Genomic DNA, 22,709 nt, shown 5'->3' with positions numbered 1-22,709 from the left:
AACGAATAAACAGATACTTCCTAGATCGCAAGATGCGATCTAGGCAGCATGGCAGCTTACCGGAAGAAACCCTCGAAACAAGGGGTGGCGATGCGTCTAGATTGGTTTGTTGTGAACGTGATCGTCCTCCTTCTCAATAACCCTAGATACATATTTATAGTCCGTAGACTTTCTAACTTGGGAATAAACCCAACTGTGTACGAGCTAAACTCTATCTCTTAATTCTAACCGACACGTAACCTACTATAATTTACAGATACACGGGCAATCTAGCCCAAACTTCTTATACAAGGCCGGTTCAGGAATATTTTCCGTGCATATTCTCTAAGCCCATTTAATCACGGCCCATCTCCAGACTTGGTCAAAATCTGGTGATAACAGTTACCCAGCGTGTTATGGAGCATCCGAACAACACCCAACACAGCAACCCAAGAAACTCCGTTCTTCTTGGTCCATGGAGCTGAGGCGGTACTCCCGATAGAAATAGAGCATAATTCTCCAAGAGTCACAGAATATGACGAAGAAACTTCGAGAAAGGCACTGGAAGATGATGTCGACGCACTCGACGAAGCAAGGGATGAAGTATTATCAAGAGTGACCACGTACCAGCAGAACCTCAAAAATTATAATAGTCGACGTTTGCGACTCAGGTCCTTCCAAGTTGGCGACCTAGTTCTTCGGCTCACGCAGGATAGCCATGAAAAATTTGAGTCTCCATGAGTAGGGCCATACATCATCACTGAAGTAATTCTAGGAGGAGCATACAAACTTAAGGACAAGAAAACAGGGAAGGATGAACCAAAGCCGTGGAACGTGGCGCAGCTTCGGCGGTTCTACGCTTAGAGAACAATACAGTCGACTATGTAAGCGTACATTGTACTGAAGAGCTCACAAGTTTTTAGACGCACTCTTTTCCTTTCAGGGCACCGAGTGTGGCTGAAAGGTTTTAATGAGGCGGGCTTGCGATGCTGCAATATAATAAAAATAGTGATAGTATATATTTTTCGCAAGGCTCGGGGGCTCGTACCCGAAGAATTCACAAAATATATTCGACTCTCAAAATATAGCTCAGATTTACTCGCCTTGGTTAAAAACCTCGCGACTAACAAACATAGATACGTCAACGAGGATACTTGGTGCCTTGCAAAGAAAAATAACAACATATAAATTTACCTTGACTGTACGTAAGTCTCGCAATAATTACAATATGTACAAGCATATTCGACTCGGGCTACACATGTCGAGATAAGAAAAAAGAATATCACTCATATCAATCTATCTATGGCCATGTTCTCCTTGGCAGCACGAATATTTTGCGTCGAGTCGTCATACTGATGATCTGTGAAGAAAGCGGCGTCGTACCGAAGAAGCTCGTCAATCATTTTCTCAGCAACATGTGACGCGACTTCATTATGTTTGTCGACGTTCACCCTCCTCTTCGAGGTTTTGCAATAGAAAAGGTCGAAGAGATTGTTGAATTCCAATTTGGAGTGACAGACTTTCAGCCAAATCAGAGCAAACTTTGCACCAGTCATCATTTGGGCCTTTACAAAGACGTGGATACTCTGCATATCCCTGAACTTATCCATAAGTTAAGTAATATTTGCAGGCTGCGGGTTTTGAGAAAACATGACGTTACACACCATGGCCAGAGTACTGCCGAAGAAATCTTGGAACTTCTGAACTTGAGCAGCACGATCCTGGAACCGAACAATTTGGCGGGCACGATTTCCGTCAGCCCAGAAGTCAATATTGTTCTCTTTGTCGAGGTCAAGAAGAACCTCGACTCGCGAGTTCACCTGTTGTTCTTCGGCGACTGCGTCAAGGAACGAACCTACATGCAGGGTAGACGACAAGCCACAGCCTGGTAAGAGACATGGAAAATATAAATGGAAGAGGAATGATACAATATAACGTACCCGCCATATCCTGACTTGCAGCAGTCATCAGCTCCAGCATATAATTTTCGCGCTTAACAGCACGAGAAGCATCAGCAACAGCAGATTCCTTCAGTTCAAGAGCCTCTTGTGCCTGCCGAAGAGCAGCCCACTCACGTTCTGATGATTTGCGAGATTGGTCCATAATGGTGATAGCCTGCTTTTTCATAGCCTGTAACTGCTGTCGAAGATCGGCAAGTTCTTGGTGCACCGAATCAGCACACGAAGAATCGTCTAAGCAAACGTCGGTAGGTGTTCTTGTAGAGCGATATGCGGCAGCAGAAGCATCAGAAGGACCAGTGGCCTCGGTATAACTATCAAAAACCAACAGGAAGAAAGAAATATAAGACATCACTCATTCGGTGGGGAACACTTTTTCATTGATAGGCAAGGTATTTACATTAAGGATCCTTACAAAATTCGACTCCTAGTGAGTCGATATGAATAGTCACAAGTCACAAAGAAAGCGACAGTTACAAAAGGAAAGAAAAAAACATCGGCACAGGTTGGTCTACTTGACCTCCGTCTTGGCGGTGCTAGTGGATGCAGCAGACTTCGGGTTCAGGAAGGCGAGGATTTTCTTCGAGTGGGTCTTGGCGCTCTTCATCAAAGCTTTCCAAGTCTCCTTGTTTATCCCCTTGGGATTGCCAGCCTTTGCCCAGTCAACGTCCTGCTCGCTGGCAGCAACTAAGGCGATGGTTCCCTCAACCCCAATCTTCAAACTATCTTGGCGATAGGCCAAAGCAGGATCCTCTTTACCCAAGAAACGCTGAACAAGCTCAGAGAAATTCTCCGGTTGCGTCTCCTTAGGAAAGAAGTGGGGGAACAGGTGCGTGAACGCGGTGCGAGCGTTGGAAATATTGGTGCGCGCCAAGTCACCATTCAGCTCCAAAATAGAGAGAGCATCAAGGAGATTATCCTCAGTTTCCTCATGCAAAGTAAACACTTCACCCATCCGCCCTGCTGGAAGAAACCATGAGTTCATCAATATCGGAGATAATTACATGAGGAAAGGCAGAAGCAAAATAATAAAGGGCAAGTGAATATCTTACTAGTGAATCTTCGATTCTGCGTGTCAAATCGCGCAACTATGGTGTTTTCACGCTCAATTTGCTGAGCTACCTTGTTGCTCAAAGCATCTTCGGCAGTCTGAAGCCTCTGGCGGAGCCCTTCAACAGCAGCGGCGTCTTTTTCGGCTTTCTCACGAGCTTTTTCGCTGCGTTCTAGCCTGGCTGCAAGGGCGTCAGCACGTTCTTCAGCTCGCTGGAGAGCTTCTGGAAAAAGGAAATCGTAAGGCAAAGACCCTTTGTTAGAAGGCAAAAAGTAATTTGGCGAGAGCAAGAATCAAATCAAGAACAATGTGGTTTTACCTCTAAGAGCGGTGGCTTCATCGCGGAACCCAATGAATTGGGAGCCGAGGTCGATAAGATTCTTCATCAAAGGCTATCAAGAAACAAAGTCAGGGAAAAATAGCCAGTGGAAAACAAACTCAATAAGGAAAAAAATATTGGCCTAAAGAGGACAATAGAAAAGCAAAACAAAAGAAGAAGATAAAGAAAACACAAGGGACTTACATCGTCCAGGAAGGGAGTCGACGAATTCCCTGTGACAAGTTCACCAGTGTTTCTAGCCCCAATTCTTGATTTCTTCGGCACAGGTGCTCGGGGGCTGGCTGCTGGAGTCGCCGTTTCTATGAGTTGTTGAGGGGGAGGCGAAGAATCCGCAGCAGTGCGGGGTTCTTCTGAAAGAACCATGGTGTTGGACGTGCTAGTAGGAGCCGTACCATGAACCACGGGTTCCTCTTTTTCTTCGTCTTCATAGCTGTCAATATGGAAATATGAGTATCCCGAAGAAAACAAAGATACGCAAAACACAAAAATAAAGAAACTCACGAGCTAATGGCGCCAGCTTCATCGTAGGGGTCGAAAGCACCCTCCTCTTCAGTTTCTTCGGCAGCCGGATCAGTAGGCTTGGAGGCGCCGGAATCCTCGACATCACTTCTTTTTCTCTTGCGCCTAGGAGAAGTGGCAAGAGGAGGAGAAATGGAGTGACCAGACTCAGACTATTGTCCTGATCTGGTTCCGCTCTCGGAGGAACCCGCGATCTTCTGTGATCCCGCGGTTTCACTCTCAGGAAGAGGTTCCTGAGAATTGCTGGTGACAACTTGCCGATCATCTACCTCTCCACCTTCAGGAAGGGGGGAAGAGAAGATAGAATTTGGTGACCCTGTAAAAGGCAAAAGCAAGATATGAGTACATATGGAAAACAAAGAAGCAGTCGAAAAAATAGTTAAGCAACTTGGAGGAAAGTTACTTACTTCGGGAAGAGCGTGGCTACCACTGAAGGGAACCACGCGACAAGCGGAAGGAACTTCGTTGTTTTTACTCAATGAAGTAAAACGGCGGACGAGTTTTTCCAAGTCCTTCAGAGGAAGCTCGGTAGATACTCTATCAGAATCTTCGGGACCCGAATACATCCACATGGGATTTTTTCGGGCCTGAAGAGGTTGAATGCAAATGCGGAGAAAGTATGCAATAATCTAAACACCCGATAGATCAGCTCCGTTAGTGTTTTGGAACTCGTGGATACGAGTGATCAGGGCTTCTGTAGCCGCCTTTTCTTCGGCAGTCGCTTCGGCATCCCAATATCAGCGTCTCTGAATTTCTTGGTCAGCGTCGAAAGGAGCAATGATGTACTCTTGGCCAACAAAAGATTTATCCTCTATATAGAGCCACTTCTTGCGCCAACCTTGGACAGAGTCGGAGAATTTGACATCAAAATAGTCAACATCTGGGCGAACGCATATGACAACGCCACCTACATTGTAGGCGACATTCTTTGATTTGTTGCGCTGGAGGAAAAAGATACATTTCCAAAGGCCCCAGTGAGGATGGATGCCAAGGAAACACTCACAAAGAGTGATGAAAATGGAAATATGCAAAATGGAGTTGGGGGTCAGCTGGTGAAGCTGAATCCCGTAGATAAAGAGCAAACCACGGAGAAATTCATGGAGAGGAACAGAAAGGCCGCGGAAGGGAAAGTCAACAAAGGTTACCCAGAAGTTGATGGGAAGGCGCGGAGTGCTCTCGTCACCAGGAAAGATCACAGATTCCTTGTTGAAGAGGCCGAGTTCCTTCAGCATCTTCAGGTCATGGGGAGTTGTCTTTGAGCGTTCCCATCCAGAGATCTTGGCTTGGTCCATGGATGCATCGGTGTCAGGGGTGCGAAAGGTGCAACGCTTAGTGTGAGTCATGCAGTGGGTAGCGAGAGGAAGAAGAAACTATAGCAACAACTGCGCAAGGAGCTCAAAGAATTGGCAATGGCGGAAAAGGAGAGAGAGAGAGAGAGAGAGAGAGAGAGAGAGAGAGAAGATGTGCGGCACGGCGAAGGGGGTAACTGAGGACGATGAGGTAAATTTCTAGCGAGGAGATGATCCGTCGCGCCGTTGGATAGAGGAGAGGCATTTTCAGCCTTACGCGTGTCCATAGGGGTAGAACGGTCTTTTTAGCCTGAATTTACTGGATGGGAGTTACTGCGCGCGTGCCAGAAATTACGGAGGACGTGTGTCCCCCACTTGCGCAACGTGTCGATGGTGCAGAACTTTGGACCAACGTTTCAGAAGAAGTGACAGGAGCCGTGGTTTCCCAAGGAAGCAATCATAGCTATCGTCAGCAGTGATATCATCTCAAAGAGAACTTCGAGTGTTTCTATCAAATATAGCGAAAATGAAATCTCGGGTGTTCCAACGGAGAAACTACGGGAGCCTATAATCAAATACAAGAATTTTCTCATATGCTCGGGGGCTACTCTTATCAGAAGTATTGTTTATACTTCTGATAAGATGACAAGTTAAAAAGGAAAATACAGGGCTGGTGAAAAATAGCAAAGGTTGAGCCTACAACCAACTGCGAACACTTGGCAGTAGCCTCGGGGGCTACTCCCATCGGGAGCGTTGATCGCGCACCTGACGAAATATGAGATCATTACATTTTTGAGTTATATATAACTCGAAATATACTCCCATCGGGAGGACAAGATACTATGTCATCATTATGACTCGAATAAATATGTCATTCCAACAGCCGAAAAAGCCACTCGACAATATATTCTCAGAGCGCGTCTGCCGCGGTAAAATCTCTGAATGCCGTAATATTTTACGAAGTTAAGTCCCCGGGATCCGTCCTGTGCGGCGTGGTATCGCACCCGAATGCGCTCTACTACTTTATCCGTGTCAATAGACGAGAAGAAAAATCCTAACGGGCGCGTTAGGTACTCGATAAAATTCAACTGGAATTCGGCATATGGTAAGACCTTAAGCGGCACATGTAGAATTAAGCCAGTATCCCAAGGTCAAGTCCAGGGACTTAACCTTGAAGTAGGTTTTTGCGGGATTGCTACAAGAGCGAGTTAAGCGGTACTCGATCCATCAGATGAACCAACCCCATGTACCGTTATCCCTGTACAAAATGTAAGTACTTCGAGCAAAAATATTACAAAGATTCATAAGAATTGTTGATTGTTTTTACAATGGAGATTTTACTCGAATCTACGATTCAAGCAAAATCTCGGGGGCTACTGACATAGGCATCCCAGATGGGCCTACCAAATAAGGTATTCGGGGATAACTGAAAGCCCACGACCCGAAGTTTATGAAGCTCGGAAGCCCAACAAACATTGATATAGAAAATAGACATATTAGGAAGTCTTGTTGTAATACGAGAAGAACTCGTGTAAACCTTCCGAACATTGTAAACTTGTACGATACGAAAACCTCGGCTCCACCTCCTATATAAAGAGGAGACGAGGGAGAAAGAAAGGATTGAATCATTGTCAATATACACCCTAGTTTTTCATAGTCGAGCACCTTTTCGGCTGAAACCTTCGAGATCTACTTGCCCTCTACTTTCCGTGAAACCCTAGTCTACAACTTGTAGGCATTGACAAGTTAATACCTTGTCACCTAGAACAAGTAGAGACAAGTAAACATCATAACAACAAGAAATGCAACAAAATAGAACATCCATGGAGGAAAAAAACATTTATACATAGCTTTTATCCAACATGATGATTGTCAATTTCCCAATCTCTTAGTCACCGAGCACCACCCTTTGATGTGATGGAATGTCTCATCCGCCACCGCTAACTTGGCTCCAAAGAGCTGCGTGTCTTGATGTTTTATCTGTTGAAAGCTAGATCAAGAATTAAGAGTGTGCGAGATCAATGAAACAACACTAACTAGAACATCGGGATAAAACATTTGTAAACCATTCCCCATTCAAAATTTCAACAAAGTCCACAAAACAATAGTGACACATGTGGTTACCAAATGATAATTCCTGGAAACCCTAAAATTCAAAACCCTATCATTAAGCCCCTCCATTGTTGCAGCCATCCTACGAATATCAAGTGCACATGCCACCACACCCCAGACATATCTTGATGCAACATAATTTAAGAATTAATGAGCACTATGCTCGTTGTCGTGAAAAAATCTGCATACTTCATCTCCAGTCCGCTCTTTCCACACCAAGTTATATTTAGTTAAAATGATATTTCAACCACAATAATACATTTACTCCAAAATAAAATCTAGGCATACAAAATTTCTTGTAGTGCACTTTAAATTCCAGAGATTTTAGAGCAACATACATTGATTTGACATAAAAACAACATACCACAATTTAGGTTAAAGGATGATATCCGATATCCTCAAGAGTTGCTTGAGGAGTGTTGGAACTCTATCAGCCCATCATATTTGGAATACGAGATACTCGTACGCCACAAAAGTTGAAGGACAGCGGGCTGTTGCGTCTTCCTGAATAAAAGATATCTATGCTTGACATGCCATAGTGCTTTAGTGAATTCACAATACATGCCAACACACTTAAATTGTGAGCTGCTGAGGAGTCACTCCTCGACACGAAGGGAATGTATACGGTTGTTTTCAGCTAAAGAACATGCCTTGTTCCTCGAAGTGGTAGACCCTATCGGCTGGCAGGTGCGCCATTGGAATGGAAAGGAGTAGGCTTAGCTTTGGTGTTCTTGCTGAGAATTGTGGAAGAGAGAGGAGGAATATACAGTAATTTTGGAGCATGAAGATGGTTAACATGTTTACAGTGAATTAAGGGAATAATTTACATTGCCCACTGGTTTCCATGTATCTTCATGGCCATTTTAGTTAAAATCGCACGAGGTCAAACCTGAATAGCCGTTCCATAAATATGGAAACATGTATTATTTTTGAACATTTTCGATGTTGCTCGGGTAGTGAGACGCCAATCAGGAATGCCTAATTTGCCAGGCGCAACTATTTTCCACCATGGGCTTTCTTCGTGCCTTTACCATAAAAGGGTGCCCTTAGGGTATGTCTGTACTAGTATAAATTCCCTTGGCGCTTCCAAGAAGATGTACCTTATCCCTGGCTCCATAAGTTGAGTGGTTTTCATTATACCAGTATTATTGAAGTTTGTAGTCAGTGAATGATTCTGTCGGGTTTTTTTTTTTTGTAATGTGTTGCAACTCATTGAGCAACATAGCTTTGGAAGGTAGCCATTATGTTAATTGAAACGCAGGACACAATATACATAATTCGAGAATGCCTCTCTGAATGCATTACTATTAATTGATTTCCGATTTTTTATGTTTGTTTTCCCTTTTTAAATAATTTTTCAACTGAGGATTTTACGCCCAAATCGAACATAAGGGAATAAAAATAATTTCTACAACCCCAGTCATCAGTTTCCGAAACTCAGTATACTAACTTAATTTGCATATTAAACGGAAAACATTGTATCCCGCTGAATTCAAGAAATGACAGTGTCTCTCTGATAGTGCACAAAGTGAACATCTATGTCAGATTAGTGAAGGGACTGTGTCTGAATTACACGTTCAACATTTGCCTCTTCCTCCCGAATATCGAATTTCTGATGATGAAATAAAAATACAGACCAAGCATTAGCCCCCACCTAATTTGCTCTACATGCGTACATAGTTCAGAAATGCCGGCCCTTGTACATTCTCATTGTACAAATGGTATAAGAAAATACTCTGCATAGAATAGCTGCGTTCAAAAAAAAGTGTAAATAATCATTAGAGATACATAGCAAAAGTCATGGCTGACAGAAGGCACAATATAAGCCAGCAACTTCATTAATTACCTTCCAAATGAACATGTAAAATGATGTGACGCGCGCTTGGTTCTCAACTTCAAAGTGCCGTGCCCTCTGCCAAAGCGTGAAAGCAAGCAGGCCATGGCCGGATACCTAGATGATCAATGCATTGCACATGTGCAACAAAATGATAATATTTACTTATAACTTTTTTGTATTTCTCTCTTATTTTGGAAAACTTTGAGAATGGATGGCTCACAGTGATGATCTTCTGAAAGAGATTTGTGGATGAAGCCCCTACCAGAGTGGCAGCCCCATAGGCTGTCAACAGTATGCTTATACATAGTTGATATACCTAGAGCAGAAAAAACGAGATCAAATTTGCACTAATTTACACTGATATTTGTTTTTCTTGAAAACCAAGTCAGTGAAAGGTAGAAGCAGTGTTTTTATTTTATGGTTGAAGATGTATGTTCTTACTCTGTGAGGGCCCAATTTCACACTCAAGGATTGGATGCCAAAATCCCGGTCTCCATCAATATCAGGAATATCCTGAAAGCTCAGAATATTAGTAACAATAATTTTGAGGATAACAAAACATAAATTAATTGGATTTTAACTACCTTGAATAGAGCTATGACTGCAGAGAAGCAACACATGAAAAATGTTGCAAAGACAAGTGATTTTGTTGGTGCCAAGGGCCTCATCAGAACATGATGCTGTAAATGAACCATCAAACGTTAACCCAAGAAAGCCAAATCAGTAAGGATTGGCAGTGCCATGAAGATGTGGACTGCGCTGAGTACCTGCATGTGTGCAAAGAATGCTAACTGGACCAGTATAGCCCTCACAAACAGGATACATGATGCAGCAAGGAACGCGTGCCGTTTCCACCGGAGAAACGGAGCCTGGAAAATATTTAATATGAAAAAAAATGCTCATAACTTGATGCTTGATGAAATCACGGAACTTTGGAATTTAAGTGCTACTTACCTCAATTGAGTATGCACTTCCAAGGATGAAGCTGACAATTAATGCGCACATCAATGGCGCCGATCCAGAATGTATTCCGATGCTAAAGCTCTGAAAATAAAATTTACAATATATAATGTATCTAGACCCAAAGCCTGTGCTTTTCTCACACTAGAATGACCTGCTATTTTTCTTGTTGTGCTGAACATAATATACCATGATCAAGAATATGAGTACTAAGAATACAGCGGTTGTTATGGAAAATTCCCCAGCCGCCAATGGAAGGCCTGGCTTGTTGACCTCCAGAACAAAGTATAATTTAGTCAGTGTAATTCCATGTTAACACATGAATAACAGTGTTGTCAAACTGCAAGAGAGAAAAAAATACTACCTTATCAATCTGGATGTCAAATATCTGATTCAGTCCTACCACATATATGTTCATACATAAAGCCGCTGCCAAAGCCTGCAAACGAAAGAAAAATTTCCGTACTTTTCTAAAACTAAAGGTGTAATTAGATTGTAATTTGACAAACCATTATGTATATTGCTAGAGCATACATAGTACTCATAAGATATTAAGAATTTACAATACCTCAAGATATCCTCGTAGTACCGTCATGGTAAAATCATCTAGGCCCTTCATTGGCAGAAGAGACACTGAAGTTATACCTATTATCTGAAAATGCATGATCCACAAAAAAACAACGCATCAGTCGGTATGCATCCCAAACTACACATGTAAATTTCAATCAGTGATGCCAGAGCTCACAGTGCCATAGATTGTGTGTGGCCTGCAAAACTGTTGGAAAGCGAGCAATTTCTTTGAAACTTCTCCACGGATTTCCTCAAACCTATTCGCGTCGAGATGGTGCTGATCACGAGCAACCTCGCTGCATCCAACTTGGAAGTCTGGATGATCATCTGCACACTGCCTCCTTCTGATTCTTCTAGGGCTAGTAGCTTGAGAAGTGGCACTGAATCTATGCCTGTCAGTAGTAGCACTGCTGTTTGCAAACAAACCAACATAAATCAGAAAGATGCAGATAAACCGGATATCGAAGACGATTTACTTGCCTTTGAGATTGGGCTGCAAAAGCTTCCACTGCAAATCGGCCTGTAATTTGCAAAATCAAAGGCGCAACAGATTTTCACATTCAGTCATATATATGATTGATTTGGAGAAAAGGTAGACTTCATAACATGTACTATTTGAGTAAGAAATTACACACATTTCAAGCAGTGTACCTCCTCATACACTGTTATTTTATTGTAACGAACTCCAATCGAAAACAAGGCATATTCCAGCTCTTCTACATAAAAAAATTGTGGTTCTATATACTATGTAGTTGAATTTATAGCAACCATTTTGAAACATATGCCACTCTCAAAAAAGAAAAGACACATTTTTTCTTTTCTCAGTTGTGCAATCCCTGAATCATTCCATCCTGGAACGAGGATTACACCATCTGGTTCCGTTCAGAGTCCCAATTGTCTGATTGCTTGCAATCAGCAGAATTGATGAGGTCACGGTGCCAGAGTTAGCAGAAGCACTAGCCATTCGGTGTGCAGTTACCCTTGCCCAAGAGGAAGGTTTGAATAGCGTCATCATCGCCTCTGATTGTCTTTCTGTGATCCAGCGGATTACCTCCTCTACTCGAGACCGGTCAAGGGTTGGCGTCGTCGTGGAGGACATTAAAACCCTGGCCACTGAGTTCTCGTCTGTGACTTTCAGTCATATTAGTCGTTTGCTTAATACCTCAGCACACATTTTAGCTCGTAGAGTTGAACTTTTTGATTTAGTTTTCTTTCGTGACGCTGCTCCGGATTGTATCCGAGCTGAGCTTTGTAATTTTGATGTTTGATCAATAAAGTGCTGAGATCTCAAAAAAAAAAAAATTCCCCCCCTTATTTTTTTTCACGAAAACGCAAAACCCTTGCATTTCGATGCATTGATAGAAAAAAGAAGGTTATTTTTCAGTTCTCCATTTCCTGTCTTGAAATGCTGATTTGTACCCAGTGAAAATAAAACAACAACATGGAAATCACAAAGAAACAGATCAAAAGCGTAAAATATACCTGGGCAGGATAATCTCGTCGCTCCCAACTGAGCCCTACATCTGGGCGCTCTCCTATCTGCATCACACCAGACGTACGAAACGACGGCAAATGAAAAACCCCCGATTCAATTCAAATCTAATCTAATCGAACGCAACAATCAATCAAGAGAGGTAGTTCTGATCGAAGAAACGTGATTTACCTGTTAACAGCTGCGCCGCCGGCGCCGCCACGGTGGCCTCCATCTTCGTGGTCGCCGGCCGGCGACCTAAACGAGAAGCCGGGAGGACGGAGGAGGAGATGGCATCGATCATCGGTGGGGAAGTAGACGACGACGAGGGTGGGGTTTAGATGGGTTTCTTGCTGATTAATTGCATGGCGTGCGTGATCCAGCCGCATGCCGATGTATGATGTGCGCTAGCTGGTGACAGATGACGCAGGAGTGTGGACGACAGGCAGTGTGACGCGCTGCGACGACGAGTGGCAATCTGACTTGCCAAAACTGAGACGTGCCAGGGGTGACTATGCTCATGGGCCTACTCTTGGAGTATTTCGTGTACCGCTCTTCTCTTGGAGCCATGTTAGCCACCGCCATCAAGGCATCACCTATGTGCACACATCTTGCTCTGACCATCTACGGCGTATCGCTCCTGGCATCGACAGTGCACGAGGGTGTCAGTGTAACTGTGTAAGCCAGAGTATTTCCATCCTAGCATCGAGGCAAGAGGTTTTTGGTCTTGGCCGGAAATTCGCAGGTCTACCTCTAGCCGAAAACTTTAGGGTCTAACACATTTTTTGGCAACTCCGCTGGAGACGAAGCATTGTACGGTCTCTAGTCCATTCTTGATACAAGGAAAACATCACCAAGAAGGCTTCAATCTAGAACAATAAGATGGATGATCGATTCTCTTACCTAGATGCAAATAGCCCCTTCGTTGGTGCGGTCGGTCAGACTATGACGATTAGCTCTAGTTATCTTCCATATACCGATTTCCTGGAGAATCTGCCTGCCAACCCTGTCAAGGAGGTTCGTCACTTTGACCTGTTTTACAACCCCATAATACTTTTGTCTGTATTACACAAAATTATTAACCTCTTATGAATTTCTCTGCAGATGTGCAAGATCATCGACGCTTTCCCCGCGGGAGCAGACGTCGTTGACAAGGCCTTCGCAGCAGCGAGCCTGTACTACAATTACACGGGTGACCAGAAGTGCTTCAAGGTGGAGGGTGAGGATGACCCCCATGGCCTCAGCGGCTGGGTCTGGCAGGTAGAGAAACCTGACAGGCAGTGTGATGTACTGATATTCACTGAAACTCTGACAATATCATATATGTGTTTCCTGAAACGAATTGTGTGTAGGCCTGCACCGAGATGATCATGCCGATGAACGTGTCAAGCGAGAGCATGTTCCCACCATCCGGCTTCAGTTACGAGGAGGGGTCCGAGGAATGTGTCGAGAGCTACGGAGTTCGGCCGAGGGATCACTGGATCACTACCGAGTATGGTGGCACCTCGAAACAGGCTTTCGCCCCGCTTTATAAATAGCGGGGCGAAAGCCTGTTTCGAGGTGCCACCGAGTATGGTGGCACGGTAAGTATTCTTTGGGATTTATTATACTGATGATGAGATATGAACCGTCAGTACCAACAATTGTTGGGCTGCAGTCTGCAAGTGCTCACCTGGTACTGTGCTACCGTTGGCAGAAAATTTATCAAGTTCTCAAGAGGTTTGGGAGCAACATCATCTTCTCCAACGGGATGCGTGGCCCGTGGAGTCGAGGCGGGTAAGATTAGAAGAATTACCATCTCAATTATTCATGTTGATGAAAGTAGTTTCAGTCATTCAGATAAGACGTTAACTACAGTAAACATTTATAATCATTTCTTTCAAATTACTATCAGGGTTCTCAAGAACATATCATCCAGCATCATTGCTCTCGTCACAGAGGAAGGTAAACAGTTCCACAATATGGAGAGCAAAAATATTCTAGAACTGGCTTACTCATGGTTTACTTCTTGTGATGGTGGTGTCCAGTGGCTCATCATCTGGACTTCAGGTCTGCAACCAAGGAGGATCCAGACTGGGTGGTAGAACAAAGGAGGCAAGAAGTTGAGATTATACAGGGGTGGATAGATCAGTATAACCAGGACACTGCAGGAGATGTCGCAGTAAGAAGGCAGTATTTGTTTTAAACAGTCCCATGGAAAGAAATATTTGGCTCCATACAAAATACAAAAATTTCCTGTGATTTACAGGGTGATAGACAAAGAAAATTAACATTAGTGCAGCTGCAAATTCAGTAGCTTCGGTCACCCAACATCAGAAATTATAAAACTTGAACAGTCACTTTTGAGACTGATGTGCCTATATATGATGTGCGGGTGCAATGCTGGCCATGTTTTTATTTGCAGGGGGATCTCAGGAATAGAGGCAGCAATACATCATTGCACTGATAACAAGTACATGAAAATGGTTCCACATGACATAACATAAACTTATTTCCATTCTAGAATATGGAAGTCTTAGTACAACCGGGGCTCTGCATCTACGATGCGTATAGCCAATTATTCCACACGTCCTCTTCAATGTTGGCAACATAAAGTTATTTTATGATCCTTCAAACACAAGGACTAATTTAAAACAAATCTGAAGTAAAGTAGAAGCCCACACCCTGCTTCTAACTACCTACTACAATTCGGCGTTTTTTCGCACAACTCCGCAGATACAATGTGCAAGAACCATGGGCTGATGATCAGCATCTGGCCTGCACAAAATGCGGAGACATCTCTGGCGCAGGTGGGGCGAACAAAGGGACTAATATTCTTCACCAAACAGCATCTGGATTGAAATCCTGCAGCAAGAAAAGAAGTTCAGATTCAGATACACCTGACATGCTTAGCAAATTCATATGCAGAGCCTGAAAAGTAGGCAGAGTGAATGAGAAAAGTTGTTACCTGACTAGCCATGCTGGCAAAAATATCCTCCAGGAAGTTAGAAGTGCTGTAAGTTGGCTGATGATCAGAAGCTTGCCACCCAGCTGGATCATCTTGCACAGGTAGAATGCCAGATGCACCCTCCCCTCCATTAAGCATCTGAGTCTGCGGCGCGACAGAGCTGCCCAGATGGCCAGGCAATGCAGAGCTGCTGCTTCCACCACCATTAACCATCTGAGCCGGCGGCACAACAGAGCTGTCCAGATGGCCAGGCAATGCGGAGCTGCTGCTTCCACCACCATTAGCCATCTGAGCCGGCGGCGCGACAGGGTTGCCCACCTGAAGGTTAAGCCATGGAGAGCTGGTGCTTCCCCCATTGACCATCATCTGATTCATTGGTGAGAAGTTGGCATTGGTCATCTCCACTGGCGCTGCGTTGCTTGCCATGTTGAATAATGGCGTCATCTGCTCACTGTAGATACCCACTGATGTGGTGTTGTTGATGTTGGTCCCTGCCATCTGATTCTGCTGCTCATTCTGAAACACGGCCATCTCGCTAGATGAGGGTGCAAATATTGTCTGGTTGATCTGGGGGAGGTTGACGTTCACCTGTGATGATGGGAGGAGAGGTGCTCCAACCATAGAACCAGCAAAACTTGATGGCGCCACATTATTCTGCCATGGATTGCTACAGTTCCCAGCAAGGTACGGGAGCTGGGTGTCGCCATGCGTGCCCATCGCAGAAGGTGCCATGCCCATCGGACCGGAGAAATGGCCGATCTGTTCTTGAGGTTGCACCGGGAACTGGTTTGCAGGTTCTAACTGCCCACCATTTGGCATTTCTGCTGCGGCGGAGTAGGTGCCAGGATGGGAGGAAGGCACCACGCTTGTGTTCACCTCCATCAGTTTCTGACGCAGGACGCTGTCGTAGGCTTTGCCAGAACGGAAATGGATACGAGGAAATGCATCCTGCATTGGCTGATCTGATGTGTCTGCGAACAGGCCGACAGGAGGACCCGAAGCGTGGCGGCTTCCTGTGTCAGGCATGAGGCCACCATTGCCGACTGTGCCCATGGCCCAGTTCCTGGGCTGAATAGACAGACCGTGAGGTCCTAATATTGATGGAGGAGCTGCGTTGAGATTGTGAGAACCACAGGGACAAAGGGCTGATGACGGCAGGACTCCATGGTGACACATGCCCATGTACGAGGCATTTCGCCTGCTTTCAAACGAATCACCCATATGATTAGGCTTCATGGGGTCATCGGTGACCCTCTTCAGAAACAAGCGATATTTCTGAAATGACAATATATATGAAAGAACATATATGAGATTCATGCTCATAGGAAAGAAATGGAAGGCATGTGCGAAGCAAAAAAGATATGATGGTGTTACATTGTTTCAAAAGCCCTAGACAATGTTGGGGGCTGGGGGCATGCAACATATCAGATATATCTCACATTTTCACAAAGGAAGCATTTTTTTTCTTACACACATCTAAAAGATGCATGAATGCATCACTAAAGATTGGACTAATAAACGTTTTTTTAGCCTAGAAATAATATGAACAGAAGCATATTAGTGAAGCATAAGGATATACAGAAGTTAAACCTGTAGGTGGCTTGCAACGTTCTCCCTACTAAGGTTATGGACATTCATCATTTGTAGTATCGTCTTTGGAACCGCCCCTGCATTTAGGTAATCATAACATTTAATTAAAAAAAACCCAAGAACCGTAAACAAATTTTTTTGGTGAATAAGCAATGAAAAAAAATTGTGAGATCTTACTGTCGATGCCGAGTCGGTAGACAACTTCCAGGAACCTGTTGTGCAGCTCACCGGTCCATGACACCCTTGGTTTCTTCCAGGTGTTCCGCCTTCTTCCTCTGTTGTCATCATCAGAGCCTTCTCCATCATTTCTCTTCTTCTTTGAGCACTTCTTTCTCTTTGCGCCACCCTTACCAATCACTGGTCGTGCCACCCTCTGATCAGCATCATCACTGTCACTGCTGTTGTGGATCACAGCGACGTGGTTTTTCCTTACAACATGCTGCCATATGTTTCTGATCTCCTTGATATCCGCGGGTTTCACAATATAGTCACATGCCCCATGCTTTATCCCCTTGTACATTGTTGCCTTTTCTCCATTCACAGATAGCACTGCATGACATATGGCCCGAAATTTAGCTTTGGACTTTGGAAATTTTAAAACTATAAAACTTGAAATTAAATTATCCTAATGGTTCCAGATCAGATATTTGAGTTTAATATTTGTAATGACCACGGAATTGGGGAAGCAAATATGTTACACATGATGGGAAAAACTGCATCACAACAACGGTCAGTTTTATGCATGCTTCAAAGAAAAATAAATGGGGTAAAGTTTACATACCCAACAGAAAGAATCAGAAATAAGGGGCAAAGAAGTAACCATAACACAATGCATATATAGAAACCATCACACCATGTTCATAACTTCTAATTATTGATGAACGATCAAGTACTGGTATTGACCACCTTTTTTCCCCCTAGCCTACTAGGTAGTAGCTATCATCCCAAGCAATTTTCTTATTCATGTAAAGCGGTCATCTAAAATTTCAGGTTTTGTATGATTAACTGCATGGCATACAGTTTGATTATTAAAACTTAGACAAATAAATATGTGTTTTAGTTAAATTTTCTTTAAAATTGATGGAACTGCAAATTTATATGTCATATCCACATGGTAGATCCAGTCAATACATCTACATAAAAGTGGTACTCCTACTTTATATGTTATTCTCAGAGTAAATAGGTTTAAAGACCATCAACTTGTGTCACGTGAGGTATAAAAACTGTCTCTTTTTTAAGCATGAATGTAAACTTAGTTGAAGCGGAGACTTTAACAATTAATTATTGGAAGATCCATCATTAGTCCAACTGATACCACATGTATCTATTTATTTCGATTTTTGTACGTATGATATAAAATTGCATAGTTCATGGATTAGGTATAAGATTAAGACAAGCAAATTATCTAGAATTACATATCTTGTACCACACAACCACATGAACCGGTACCCCCTCCCCCACGTAACTCATGTGTCGCTTCACCTCCGCTCTACTAGCCGTCGGATCTGACTAGTGCACGGTTAGATGGGACCAAATTGGTTCGGGCTAAAATTGGATTCTTTTCAAAAGACTGGGATCCTAATCTTGTTCGGGAGGCTCCTCATATCAGCTGCCACCTCCTGTACTCCTAACACTAACCATTATCGCCAACTCCTCGCCTGTCGACTGTCATGTCTTCTACCACCCCACCCTCATGAACCACCACTATAGCCGGTCCCGCCACCATCTAACCCATGTGCCAATCGACCTCTCGCTTGGTTCCCCGTTAGCCATCCGAGCTACAAGACGAATGGTTAGATGGGACTGTATTGCTATATGCCGATAAAGATGATGCATTAGATGGGACCGCATCTGCTCCGTCGATAAACACGATGCTTTCGTTTGATAATAAGTTAATAAAATGTTGAGGTTGGGGTTATGTCCCCATTTCGGGAAAAAAATCGTTTGATTTTCCCTACCAAAACTAGGGGTGTGTGTGTGCAACAACACATATACACACGTGCTTCTATACCACTCAATGCATGTACTAGTACCATATATGGAAATATTGCCAAACCCATGCGCGAGGACTATAAACGTTCTTAATTACCGTGAGCTAGCAATATCAACCGAGACAGGAAATAAAAAGTAAAACACTCGCTGGCAAAGCTGGACAGTGCAAGAGAGAGATTAATTATACTGATGATCGGCAGATCCATCTCGAGACCGATGAGCTCGAGGAGCTGGAAGCCGTCCATGTCCGGCATGTGCACGTCGGTGATCACCAGGTCGAAGTGATCCTCCCCTTTCTCCCTCAGCAGCTTCAGCGCCGTCCTTCCGTCCCTCACCCCCGTTGCTGCATCAAACCCAAGGAAACAAGCATGGCAAGGATTACTCCTATCTTCGACTGGTTCTAATGGGTTAAGGCAAAAGGAGAGGAGGAGGCAGATCGAGAGCGCTCACGCTTGTATTTGCACTCGCGCAGAACGGCCTCCAGGACCCTGAGGCAGACGCGGTCGTCGTCGACGGCGAGCACGCGCAGCCCCTCCGGGAAGTTGTCCTCCTCCACCGCTGCCGGTTCCTTTCCATGCCTTCGGTCACCGCTGGCCATGCCTTCCAGTCTAACAAACATAATATACAATGAAACAACACCCATAATCAATCAAACACATAAAAGGAAACAACACCCAAGATCCCGGAGAAACCCAAAGAACAGCACACCTTTTCCAACCTTCCTCTAATGGCTGCCTCGTTGCAGGAAGAACAGTCTACTGGAGAGAAAGCGGAGAGCACAGTTGGATGGTCTGCAGGACGTGCGGGGAGCGCAATTTATAGGGCCGGGTGCTCTGGGGAATCGCGCTGGGACTGCGGTCCCCGAGAGGGAAGGCGCACGCTCGCGCGCCCCGTGCCGCCGCCATTCTTCTACTCCATAATTTCTAATTTGTAGCGTTACAATTCAACATCTGGTGTCCGTTTGCGTTAGGGGCACCGAAACCTTGGGCACGGCTGCTGGTTTCTCGCATCAAACCAAAAATTGGGAGCGGCAGTGAGATCACCCGCGCGCTGCAACGGATGGCTCCTGGTTTATTTTTTTTTTTTTGAGGAAGAACGGAGGGCTCCTGTTCGTTCATGGCAGAGACGGTCAGACCTTCCTCCAATCTACCATCATCAATGCGGGATGAGTGGGCCTAATTAAATTACACCTACCTTTTTTGTTTTACGTTTCTGGGTCTTTTGGTAAGGCTTGCCCCTTCGTTTTTTTTAGCTAGTGTTTAGGAGGCATGAGATCAATAGTGCTAAGAGCCTAAGACTTACGCCCTTTTGGTTGGCACAAATAATTTCACCTCCCGTGAATTTTAGGCCATATTTGCTCCACCTGACCTCCACGTCATTGCGTAAGTGCTTCCCTGTAAAAAACCATCCGTAGAAAATTGCCAAGTCAACAGTAAAGTTCATAAGCTTACGAAACAAATGTTTGGTAGAAAATTTCTTCCCAAATCAAAGATAATGGACGTGTCCATACCTTCAGGCCAAGCAAGATGCAACGAACAGTTGGAACCCATTATGTTTTAGTTCTGACTAATTGACTGCCGGGAGTATTGCCAGGACATAAGCTAAAATGAAGAGATATATTGTCTTAATTCCCAAGTTGGTTTTTCGGGTGAATCAGATAAATTGTATTGGTAAATGATCAATCCAATCTTTCTTAAGTAAACGGTATGTGCCACGGCATACCCGGTGATATAAATGATTGCATGAAGTCAACGTAGCGCATGAAAAATGAGAAACGACAAAAACTCCGTACGGAGTGAAACACCACTAGAAAATGCGAGGTTGCTCCAGACGGCATATGCTCTCGGTTGGTACCTTGTTTTCATTGGTTCAGAATATGGCAGGTCCATAGGATTCATATGACATTTTAATAACACAATGCCAAATACTGAATATACGTTGTACGGCCAAAATCTCGGAGAGAGACCTTGAGTTTGTTTTATACTTTCTCTCCCCATGTTTATTTTGCAGTGGCGGCCCAACCTAGACCAAGCGGCAACATGAACTGATGTGATGCATGGTGAACATGATCCAAGGGGTGGCGCAGACACCGAGAACTGAGGCGACGGCGCGAGTGCGGGCGATGCAGAATGAGGTCGGCACCCGTGAGGAAGGTAGACGGGGTGCTGATGATGGTAGGACACAGATAGGTGGTCGGTGAGGGAGCACCTGGAGGAAGGGTACATAGCCCCACCGAGGATGACGATGCAAATGATTTTTTCCCCAGATAGCAGGGTATTGCCTGGCTTTATATATATAAAGCTCTAGGGCACCCAACAAGAGTTTTACACCATCGAGTTTTAAAACGGTTCCAGCACACAAAAACCAGAAGAAACCAAGTTCTAAAAACAATTGTGGAAGCAACAAAAGGAGTAGACATCGCAGGAGCTGCGAGACATGGGAGGGATAAATTTCTCCCCCCTTCAAGGGCACCATGTATGTTGTACTCATTAAATACGAAAATTTAACGAGAAGAATACCATGCCACCACATTGGTGCTACAACTAGCATGGACCAAAAGATTTTGCAGCTCCGCTAGGAGATGACTCTATGTTGGAAACGCCAACTCTCGTCCGCTAATATTACAATATTTGTTAATATATTAACATATGTTCTCATGTTTTTTTTTAAATATTCCAGATCAACGATATCCAATGAATTACCAATAATTTTGCATTGTTATTTTGGTTGGCCGAGACCTGCATAGTCCAAATCAAAGATTCCAAGTTATGGTGTGGGTAACTTTTGAAATAAGTGGCCCAGTTTTGTATAGAATAGTGCAAGTTCATATTAATATTTAATACCAACACCATTCTCCACCCTGCATAAATTGTACTGAAGCATACTACCGTATTCAACTTAATTCAACCTTTGTAGTTTCCTTGCCACATTCAGGCATAGGTACATGTGTGTGTATTAGAAGAATCTGTGTCCGGTTGGGCTATAGTCAGTGTTTGTTTTACTTCTATGTCAAAACTACAGACATATTTTGGTTCCGTCATTCAAGTACTAATGTCCTACATTTAATAGCAAGGAAAGCATAATATTCAACAAATATTTGAAACATTCAGAACAAACGCTCAGATCTGAATATTTAGTGCATTTTTAAACAATCATATAAAAAGAGGCAACCACGGGCGCGGCTTCCCGCGACGCTGAAGCTTACTTAGTTTTCCCTCCAGTCCGTTTTAATTGATGCGAGCTAATTAGCTATTCAACAGGACACCTCCGTGGAAGCTAGCTTTGATTTAACAGGAACAAAGGGAGTACTTAATAAAAGGGCATGTTTCTGTAAGTTTGGTTTTCATTTTGATTTTTTTTTCCAATTTTATCCTATTCACATGAACACATAGAATAAAACTCAGTATATCAATAAAGCTGAAAATGACATGCAGAACATCACGATTCTTCAGATCAAGAAAGGGAATTTAGAGCTAACTGATGCAATCAGCTGGCACATGTAAAGGAAGTTTTGTTTCTACTAGCTTAGGGGAGAGGAACATACCAGTTGACAGCAGACTAGCTTCCGTGCGCTTGCTGCTGCTTAGCTCTTCCCTTCTACTTGCTCTTCCAGCCGCTCAGCACCTCTGCGTCCACACGGACTCATTGACACGAGGACGCGGAGCGGGAAGAAGCATGGCTTATAAGGAAGGAAAATGAGAAAATTACTAGAGGGCAACATTGTGAGGAACCAGAGTGTAACAAGAAACAGGCATGCTTATTGTTCTTAATCAGGTCGGTACAAGCTAGGCTAGAAGTCAGACATCCAAAGGTGAAAGTTGCTACAACTTAATGGGCTAGAGTCACAAGTAACAAGAACATACCTTCATCGTCAGAATCAAATTAAGCTCCCAAGTACTAATACTTGTGGCTACTACTGTCGATGCTGAGAGGAATGCAGCGCAGATTGGACCAATTCCTGGTACTCATCAACAGCCTGGGTAAAATTGTAGTAGCAGATAGACACTCTTCATGAAACATCATGCTCATTAGCACTGTCAACCAGCCCTTGTACCCCTCAATCCCACCTCCATCAGTCACCACATTCCGCCTCC

The 22,709-nt window shown here is 43.9% G+C and overlaps 3 protein-coding genes across 3 annotated transcripts; 1 reads left to right on the top strand and 2 right to left on the bottom strand.

Annotated features, from left to right (window-relative positions):
• Positions 1-8,955: 8,955 nt before the first annotated feature.
• On the bottom strand, positions 8,956-12,321 carry LOC124684572 (homogentisate geranylgeranyltransferase-like). The gene is made up of 14 exons (XM_047218852.1): positions 12,279-12,321; positions 12,098-12,154; positions 11,096-11,135; positions 10,791-11,025; positions 10,614-10,697; positions 10,410-10,484; positions 10,235-10,318; positions 10,040-10,129; positions 9,853-9,954; positions 9,670-9,765; positions 9,527-9,598; positions 9,306-9,401; positions 9,095-9,199; positions 8,956-8,997 (listed from the first exon to the last, which is right to left on the bottom strand). The coding sequence occupies exons 1-14, from the start codon at positions 12,319-12,321 to the stop codon at positions 8,956-8,958; spliced, it is 1,221 nt and encodes a 406-aa protein (XP_047074808.1).
• Positions 12,322-13,031: 710 nt separating this feature from the next.
• On the top strand, positions 13,032-14,382 carry LOC124664769 (lysosomal Pro-X carboxypeptidase-like). Its single transcript, XM_047202214.1, has 7 exons — positions 13,032-13,103; positions 13,191-13,346; positions 13,439-13,600; positions 13,783-13,862; positions 13,981-14,030; positions 14,114-14,247; positions 14,335-14,382. The coding sequence occupies exons 1-7, from the start codon at positions 13,032-13,034 to the stop codon at positions 14,380-14,382; spliced, it is 702 nt and encodes a 233-aa protein (XP_047058170.1).
• A 157-nt stretch (positions 14,383-14,539) lies between these two features.
• LOC124701487 (two-component response regulator ORR25-like) lies at positions 14,540-22,201 on the bottom strand. Its single transcript, XM_047233558.1, has 5 exons — positions 22,160-22,201; positions 16,801-17,172; positions 16,624-16,700; positions 15,034-16,308; positions 14,540-14,930 (listed from the first exon to the last, which is right to left on the bottom strand). The coding sequence occupies exons 2-5, from the start codon at positions 17,141-17,143 to the stop codon at positions 14,904-14,906; spliced, it is 1,722 nt and encodes a 573-aa protein (XP_047089514.1). The 5' UTR covers positions 17,144-17,172; positions 22,160-22,201; the 3' UTR covers positions 14,540-14,903.
• Between the last annotated feature and the right edge of the window lie 508 nt (positions 22,202-22,709).

Source organism: Lolium rigidum, chromosome 1 (genome assembly GCF_022539505.1).
Source record: "Lolium rigidum isolate FL_2022 chromosome 1, APGP_CSIRO_Lrig_0.1, whole genome shotgun sequence".
NCBI classification, from domain to species: Eukaryota; Viridiplantae; Streptophyta; class Magnoliopsida; order Poales; family Poaceae; genus Lolium; species Lolium rigidum.
This window is presented reverse-complemented; position numbering and strand designations above follow the sequence as displayed.

Bases quoted from the DNA above. Each gene is read 5' to 3' on its own strand.
- LOC124684572 (XM_047218852.1), bottom strand. From the start codon at position 12,321: ATGGAGGCCACCGTGGCGGCGCCGGCGGCGCAGCTGTTAACAG. The intron at 9,766-9,852 runs GTACTCAGCGCA...GTTCATTTACAG, and splicing joins CATTCTTTGCACACATGCAG to CATCATGTTCTGATGAGGCC. The intron at 8,998-9,094 runs GTAATTAATGAA...TTTTGAACGCAG, and splicing joins TTTACATGTTCATTTGGAAG to CTATTCTATGCAGAGTATTT.
- LOC124664769 (XM_047202214.1), top strand. From the start codon at position 13,032: ATGACGATTAGCTCTAGTTATCTTCCATATACCGATTTCCTGGAGAAT. The intron at 13,601-13,782 runs GCTTTCGCCCCG...TACCGTTGGCAG, and splicing joins ATGGTGGCACCTCGAAACAG to AAAATTTATCAAGTTCTCAA. The intron at 14,248-14,334 runs GTAAGAAGGCAG...TGTGATTTACAG, and splicing joins ACACTGCAGGAGATGTCGCA to GGTGATAGACAAAGAAAATT.
- LOC124701487 (XM_047233558.1), bottom strand. From the start codon at position 17,143: ATGTACAAGGGGATAAAGCATGGGGCATGTGACTATATTGTGAAACCC. The intron at 16,309-16,623 runs GTTTAACTTCTG...TTGTCATTTCAG, and splicing joins ACGTTGCAAGCCACCTACAG to AAATATCGCTTGTTTCTGAA. The intron at 14,931-15,033 runs GTAACAACTTTT...TTCTTGCTGCAG, and splicing joins TTGCCAGCATGGCTAGTCAG to GATTTCAATCCAGATGCTGT.